Genomic DNA, 8,637 nt, shown 5'->3' with positions numbered 1-8,637 from the left:
TCCACACTCATGAATCTGTAATTAGACAGCTTCATTTCTCCTTTTGGCTTATCAAAAAGAAGTTCTACCACCTTTGCATACTTCATCTTATTATTATCTACAACCACTCGTGAAAACTGTTTTGTCTTTCTTCAAAGCTTTAGGTTTGAATTTTCTAAGCTGCTGAAAGTCAAACACATCAGGAGAAATCTCCTACTTCTTCCTCTTTGGAGTGATTGAACTCAACCATGGGGGTAGATCTAATGAGCTTGCATTTGTGAAAAAATCTGTAGTTTGTGTAGAAATAGGCTAGATACATGTACCACATTTGTCATTCTAGGGGAAGCCTCAGTCTAGACAACAACAAGCATTTTCTCATTTGACAAATCATGACTGGCTTCAAACACAAACTTATCAAAGCTTATGGCAGAGGTATAAATTTTAAGAGTTGACACTCTTGATAGAACGACATATGAAGGATTTACATTTAAAACATTTTCCAAGTTGTCATGTGAAACTTCCATAGGTATGTCTACAACTAATGACGACACATTAGTGTGAACAAATTCACTTGGCTCAACAAAATCAACATGAACCTTAGAGAAAGAATCCACATGTGTGTCTATTGAAGACATAGGAACATCCAAAGTCATTTGGGGAATGGTTGTGTGTGAATAATTTGAGTTCATAGTGGGAGACTCTAGAGAATTATCCTCATGTGGCTCATCATCAAGGTCAACGACATGAATTTGCACTTGAGGCTTCTCTTTTCCTTTCAATGCCACTTCTTCTAGAGGAATAACCAAAGACCTACTAACTCTTAGTTTAATTATACTACCAAAGGAAGAAGCACCCTCTTTGGATTTGAGCCTCACCTCAGACTTACGCCCAACTGGTCTTATTGAATCATCTTTTGCCCCAACCTTAATCTTTATGGTTTTAACATTATTGCTTTTTTAGCTAAGCATTGGTATTGGCAAGGATGGACTGAAATCTATCAAAGATTGACCTATACATTCCTTTTGCAACCATTGGATAGATGGAAGGGGAGCCTCAACAACCCTCTTTTCAATATACTTTGGATCAAGAGTTTTCTCAACATCTACTATGCCTTCTGGAATCTTGGTTAGATCTAGATCTACAATTTGCTCCAAGGTAAGCTTGTTGTAGTCCATCTTCCTGATGTCTTCCTCTGAACATAGATCAACCCAAATATCCTCAAGACAATGAACATTAGTGAAGGCTCTTTTGATTTTATCTTTCATCCCTCAATAGCCAAATTAAGCTCCCAAAATTGGAGGAAAGATAGTATGGGACCAGATAGCATACTACTTGGTCTGGTCGTCTTTTTTCTAATTTTCTAGGGATGTGAGATGTCGTGATTATAAAGTCAAATCCAACATGGTAGGTCAATCCAAAATTGTAGATATGTGAAAATGTGCTTTGAAGATTGAAATTAGGACATTATTAGGATTAAATAAAATAAAAAGGGGCGCACCTTGGGTTAAGGGCCCATTTTTATAATGTGTGAATTGATGAAGAAGGAATTTAGATTTAATTAAATTAATAATTAAATGTCTAAAGAAGCCCTAAAATGCAATATGTAATGGGACACACTAAGGCAGGTGCTAACCTAAGCATTGAACAAATACTCTCTATTTTTTCTTACTCGAGTGATGATCTCTAAACATGCAAGTTAATTTGTATGTCAAGAAATTTTAATTTTGGTATCTAATAAATGTTTCCAAATAATAGCCTCTATCCCTAAAGAATAGCCTATATCCCTAAAGAGACATCATAAAATTTCAAATATCTCATATAAAAATGTGCATATGAAAAAGTAAATGACCCTCAATCCCTTCCTTGTTCCTCTCTTGATATGCAATGGCCTATCGTAGTCCTTGATTGATGAGCATTAACACACATCTAGCCAAAGAAAAATCTAAGTCCATGAATCCAATAGTTTTGAAGACAAATCGAAAGAATAACATCTAATGATACAGTATTTAACTTAATGGCCTAGGTGGAGAAATCTATGCATATTGAACGTAAACCTTATAAATATCCTTTTGAATACTTTGTTTAATCTCATTTTTAAAGTATATAAATTTCCTTAAAAACTAAGTACAAAATATAAACAAAAACACCTTCAAACCCACTTTTCCAATTTATTGGAATGAATAAAGCCTAAAATACCAAAAGGAAAATGTTTGTGATTAAATCATCCTAAAATATCAAAATGAAACAAAAAATAACAACTCAATTTAATTGTACTTGATATTAAAATAAACTAATCTTAAACTTTGAAACTTACACTTATTATTAATTTGTAGATTTTAAATTATTGTTGATATAAAATTATCTTGGAACCAAAGGCTTCCTACAATGACACTTAAAAGGGGTAAAAATTTATTTAGAAACAAGAAGAATATAAAGCACCAACATTATCCAACCCTATCAATCTTCACTAAGTAGTCCAACTCTTGGGACAATTCAGGGGGTAGTTGGCTCGGATCAATGATATTCCAATTGTACACTTGATCCGAAACAATCTGCAACACCATTCCATTCTTTAAGAATATGAGTGAAAGTCACAAAATCCAAAGAAGCACACAAATTAAGAATTTGTTTAATAACCAAAGCTAGCTGCCAGCAGACATCATCTAACCGCTGCCTGTTCAGCAAAGGCACCACAACCTTGGAATCAGACTCACAAATGACCTTTTGCCACCCAAGAGCACAACTACGCTCCACAACATATAATATAGCAAGTGCCTCCATCAAATTGTTAGAATGCAGGCCTTTATAAACAGAGAAAATAAACCGAACAATACAAAAACTATCTCGCCTATCTCCACCAATTCCAGCAATGACAACACAAGTATGGATTAAGATTTTGATTTTTAAATAATTGACGCATGTCTCTAGAGCTAATCCCACAACGGATGGCTTAAATCACACACACTAAGCTTTGATTTCTAGACTTAAAAGTGTTAACACTCAGAATTAACTGACATTCTCTATACTTAATATGTTGCTTAATGTGTGATTTAAGACTGACTCCTCAAATCTCGCTGTTGAATAAAAAAATGTTTTGATTGTTTTGCAGATTTTTTTTAAAATTGATGTGAGTAAAGATTTTCCCAGCATGATCCCTACAAAATGTGCATTGTATTGCATGCACAATGCGAAAATTGCAGAATATAAACCAAATAGATTACAGATTTCAGAAGACAAAGCTGGTGAAGATTGCAGAATATAAACCAAATTTTGTTTCATGGGACCAAATTGAGTTTCATAGGTTTAAATTCCTGTTTATAGTTGATATACGCCGAATTCTCTCTTAGGCGTTTTCATTTATTGTTTGTGGCGTTTCAAGTTCAGCGCTACTGTTCAACTATTTTAGGACAGAGTTTTCACTCTTTCATTCTGCGCTGATGATTTATCATACATACTAAATTTAGAAATCTAAATTTAAAAGTATTAAACATTTAAAATTGACTAACATTTTTTAAACTTAATATGTTATTTAATATATATAATTTAAAACTGATAGATTTTCCAAATATGATATTTATCTTACCATCGTTCTGCTGATGTTCATGTCCTATAAGAGAGAAGTCAAGTTTAAGATTTGGGTTTATTGTGTTTTCACATTCAACTACGGTCATTTGATTCTTTATCACATCAGTTTTATATATTTCTTTTTAATTCCTTGTAGTCTAACTGATCATTGAAACCTTTGCTTAAAGAAAATCTGATCTAAGCCTTCACGATTTTAGTCTGATCTAAGATTTTCAAAGATATCTCGGTTTCCTTTATCTATTTTTTTTTTCAAAATATAATTAAGTATGTTAGTTATAAAATAATTGAAACTCACAAACGGTTTTGAAATAAATTAGAATTAATTTTCTTAAGCACTGACAAAAATTTAGATACAGACGGGAATATAGATCAACTTGTCTATACCGATCAATCAAAAAGAGAACTCTGAGTAACACGTTAAATAAATATTCATCTCAGTTTGAACATGACAAAAAGCCATGCATAGCATAAACAAAGAAGAGATTACGTAGTTCAAGGAAATTCAAAGCATAGAAACAGCAAAGCTTTTAACAGCTATTATTCCATGGCAGATGGGCTCTTGGCAAAGAGACGAATGGGCAAACCACCTTCCATGTGAGGAATAGGAAAGAAAGTGATCCTCCCCTCTTTAACAATTTCCCACCTGCAACAATTTTTTCACACTTCATTACGGTAGTTATGAAATCTGAAAGTTAATATTTTGATTTAAACTGTCATCTAATATGTAAAATCGACAAGTTTTATTAGAGAAAATACTATTATTTCAGATAAATCGTCTAAACAAACGAAAACTTAGAATGTAAAACTTTAAATTTATGAAACTTATTTTTCATACCTGAATTTTGTTACAAAGAAGTGAAGGAAAAAGGAGATGCTCATTCTAGCCAAGTCGGCTCCTGGACATAACCGTCTTCCTCCTCCAAATGGAGAAAATAGCATATCATAGTTTTTCCATAGTAGTTCTTCCTACAAAAATGTAAGAATTATTAACAAATCTAATTAACAAAAGTTTTATTTTTTAAATACAGTGAGCTTTTAAATGATGGCAAAATGAATTACATATTAAATAATAAATTGAATTTAATCATATAGTTGTTATGTGCAGTCAAGTTTAAACTGAATTTGGTCACATGTGCAGTTATGTTTCATATAAGAGACACATCACTCCATAGGTGTATCTATTTAATCACATATTCAAGCTCTTTAATTTTAACAATTTGTATTAGAACAGGTTACAATATTGATTGCAAAAATCATTGTTGAATCTTAATGGAAAAAATTGCAGCATGGATTGCATAAGTCAGATCATTGCTAAAAATTTTAAAGAAGAAATTGCAGTATTGATTGTAGAGATCATTGCTGAATTTTAAAAGAAAAACTATATCATTGATCACAAAGATCATCGCAAATTTAAAAAATTATTTTAATTATAGATATCGTTGCAAATACAAATAATTTATTGTCATTTCTATTAAATCGATTTGTGCAGACGATTATGGAGAATCACATCACCAAATGAAAAATATTGTTCTTTTGGGAGACCTCACCTCTTTTGCTAGTGGAACTAAAACAAGAAATCTCATAGATGTTTTTCTATAAGACAATTTTGACAAAAAACTATGTCAAACACTAACTTTGATAAACTTGTCTACTGGTGGTACATTGATAGAAAATGTGTCAAAATGCAACTACACCAAAGGAAGCTTGGAGTGCAATCACTACAATCTTTGAGCACAAGAATATGTGAGAATACACATGTTCTGAAATCAATTTTATAATCTAAGAATAGATGATTGGATAATGAGCATCTATAAAAAAATCAAGGATATGTTAAATGTGAAAAATTGACAACCCTATCAAATTGAATTAGCAAATGCATTTGCCTACAAAAATGAAATTCTATTATGAATAATAATGGACAAAGGAAAGAAAGAGTTTGCTATTATTGCAATCGTCATGGTCATCTTAAAGTGAATTGTTTTGATTTAAGGTAAAGAAGATATGAATAAAATTAAGCAAAAAGGTATGAAGATTGATGCAGATACTGAAGATGATGAAGGGCATAGACTATTTAGAAAAATTGCCTCTAAATATATTCTATGACATTTATTGATGACTTCATTTAAAAGATTTGTAAGAATTTTAGTTTTCAAACATTTGGTATATCAAATTGAAAATGAAAGTGAAAAATAAAATTGAAGTAAAACGAATGACTAACTCAATAAGAAAATGCCAACTGAGATTCAACTGATCTATAAAAAATGGTTATGGTTTATTAGTAGTTTTTACTTTATCCTTTCCTTGCCAACGCCAGGGATTAAATTTGAGAGGATCGTTAAAGAATTTTCCATTCATATGGACTGCGTAGAAAAATGTCATTACTCCCCATCCTTTAGGTATCACATAGCCTGAGAATACACATATTCAAGTCAAGAAAATAAAAAGCAAGAAAACATTCTTATAAGATTACAGTGTAAAGAAAAAGCTTAAAATAGCTCTGAGTGGCAGTTCATGAATACCACCTTTAGCTGTAACGTCTTCTGTTGTTTCTCTTACAAGCCCCACAGCTATGCTTGACAGTCGAAGAGCTTCATTTATAACCTGATCAGTGAAAAATAATATTTCAATTCAACTGAGCTTACATGTGATCCTCAAAATAATTGATTATATACTTTGAAATTGTTATTTTATCTCCAACTGATTACATAAATAACAATGCTGTTCATATGTTAGAACACTTCAAAATAAAAGAAGACAGAATGATCTAAGAAAAAACTGAATATATAACTAACAAATTTAATCCAATTTAATCCATAAACAGAGTGGATAATCTTTGAAAGTTTTCATCCAAAGTAAAATATTAAAAAACACTTTATATTACACTACAATTAAACTACAATGTTTTTATTAAAAAATCTACCCTTCATGGTTCTTGAAAAAGTTACATACACATTGAGTGAACTTCATATTTTTATAGTCTTCCCACTGAAGTTTCTCATCTCCCTTGTGTGTTTGGATTGTTTCATGCTCCTCCTGCAAATACATACAAAGAGTAACATTAAATCAAGTGCTTCTGATAAATCATTCCACTGAATATTTGTTAGTTGTTTAATATGCCTTGAGTTGGTCTAAGGCTTCATTTGATTGAGAAAGGAAATGAATAGCTATAGCCATTGTTCTAGATGCAGTCTCATAGCTTGCAACCAGTAAAATAAAAAGAAAATCAGCCACAATCTCCTTCGGAAGATTCTCCTCATTTACAAGGTTAGATAGTAAATCATCACGAGCATTTATTTTCCTTTCATCCATGAGCTTGTAAAACTTGCCACTCAAAATCCTTCTGGCCCTCAATCCTTTTGCATAAGCACGATCTAACATCTCTACTGGAACTGAAACAATTCCACTTATGAAGTCTGTCATGAGGCTGCAGAGCTCATCTGTTTCTATGTCTGCTGACACATTCAGCAAGTGCTTGGCCATCACATTCAAAACTAACTGCACATATAAAAGAACAATCCAATATTAATCATAGATTTCCATGGTTCATAATGATTAGTGTACCGCGTTTTTGGATTGAACTGTGTAGAAATTTATTTGTATCAACGTTTTCAAACATACTCATTATCCATCATTATGATGAGAGAACTGTAGAAAGTTTGGATCATATTCCATGATCCATCATCAAAATAAAAGAAAAAAAAAAAATTGATACAAATAATTATTTTCTAGACAATAGAATCCAGAAACACAACACACTAACCCAATATTATCTTTTCTGATTTGCAATGATTCAACAGCAAATCAGGATTAGAAACTAATGGAAAGCTAGGGAAAAAACTGAAACTAGACAAATATACTTGCAATCTCGACAAATATACTTGCCCTCTTGCATTCTGGTTGAAGAACTATTTCTCTTCCTTCCCACTTTGTCATGGTTTGTTTGAATACAACTTGAATGGCAGGCATGAAATTTCTTCTCAACTTTTCATTGGTGAGCAACTTAACAGCACTTCCATGGAGTTGCCTGTGAAGATCTCCTGTCACTGTTATCATGCTATACATACCCATTAGATCATGAAGCGATTTAAAGTAACTTGCTTTAAACAATCTTCCTTCATTTTGCAAAACAAACTTGTTGAATTCAGGATCCACAGACACCACTGTTGGCCTTCCAAACTTATTGCATCTAACTATTTCACCATACCTGCAATAACAATTGAAATCAAATATGATTAGTTTCTTTTATAAACTGCAGTGTATCTGGTAAACATTTTAACGTTTTTGGTGACACTGACGTCACAGGTTCTTATACCATTAAACTGGAAAGACTTTGCTTTACCACAGGACCTCTCGCCAATCAAATCAGACCCCAGCCCATTATTTAAATCAAAATAAACACAGCTGTCATTTGAAATTTATGAGTGAATTAATAAGCTTATGGAAGTATGTATTTGTGAAGAAATGCCAGCGGGTCAGGCTTGGCCATGTAATAGAACCATAACAGGGTGTGACCAAGAAAAGGCAATCCCTTAGAAGTAGGAGGTATCTTCTTCTCCTCTCCCTTAAAAAAATAAAGTAGATTTGAGATGTTAAACCTGAACAGATATAGTGTGAGAAAAAATAAGAAAACATATCCCACAACTATAAATATAGAAGAGAAGTAGATGGATTCTTCCATGTTTGCTCTAACAGAAATCATGGTTGCAGAGTAGAAACTCTTTTAAGAGCTCTGAGATTGCATTTCATTTGAGTTCAATATATAGCCAAATACATAATAAATACTACAAATTATGCCATCGATATAACCCAGGTAAGGATCAACTTATCTGCAGCTGAATGTAGTATAATGGTGATTATAAACAACAAATTTTGATATTCTTTTGTAATATTTGATGAAATGATTGCATATTCTTTGACCATATATGAGATGCTTTACATGCAATTCCAAAAGGAAAAGAAAAAAGGGTGATTGTAATTGATCTATCGGTACATTGATCTTATTCAAACCCTTTTCGAAAGTTTTTTTGGTTAAGATTTAAGATTCCGTCTTTAGGAAGAACATTATGAAATAGT

The 8,637-nt window shown here is 32.1% G+C and overlaps 1 protein-coding gene across 1 annotated transcript; it reads right to left on the bottom strand.

The window, feature by feature from the left end:
- Positions 1-4,101: 4,101 nt before the first annotated feature.
- On the bottom strand, positions 4,102-8,242 carry LOC131040641 (cytochrome P450 720B2-like). Its single transcript, XM_059208375.1, has 9 exons — positions 8,160-8,242; positions 7,885-7,965; positions 7,447-7,768; positions 6,682-7,059; positions 6,514-6,597; positions 6,084-6,165; positions 5,854-5,972; positions 4,400-4,530; positions 4,102-4,207 (listed from the first exon to the last, which is right to left on the bottom strand). The coding sequence occupies exons 1-9, from the start codon at positions 8,240-8,242 to the stop codon at positions 4,102-4,104; spliced, it is 1,386 nt and encodes a 461-aa protein (XP_059064358.1).
- Between the last annotated feature and the right edge of the window lie 395 nt (positions 8,243-8,637).

The sequence above is a fragment of the Cryptomeria japonica genome, chromosome 1, assembly GCF_030272615.1.
Source record: "Cryptomeria japonica chromosome 1, Sugi_1.0, whole genome shotgun sequence".
NCBI classification, from domain to species: Eukaryota; Viridiplantae; Streptophyta; class Pinopsida; order Cupressales; family Cupressaceae; genus Cryptomeria; species Cryptomeria japonica.
Note: the sequence above shows the minus strand (reverse complement) of the source record. Positions and strands in the feature narration are given on the sequence as shown.

Excerpts from the sequence above, each read along its gene's own strand:
- LOC131040641 (XM_059208375.1), bottom strand. The coding sequence starts at position 8,242 with ATGGAAGAATCCATCTACTTCTCTTCTATATTTATAGTTGTGGGATAT. Across the intron at positions 7,769-7,884 it reads GGTAAAGCAAAGTCTTTCCA|GTATGGTGAAATAGTTAGAT; the intron begins GTTTAATGGTAT and ends TTGTTATTGCAG. Across the intron at positions 4,208-4,399 it reads TTCTTTGTAACAAAATTCAG|GTGGGAAATTGTTAAAGAGG; the intron begins GTATGAAAAATA and ends AAATTGTTGCAG.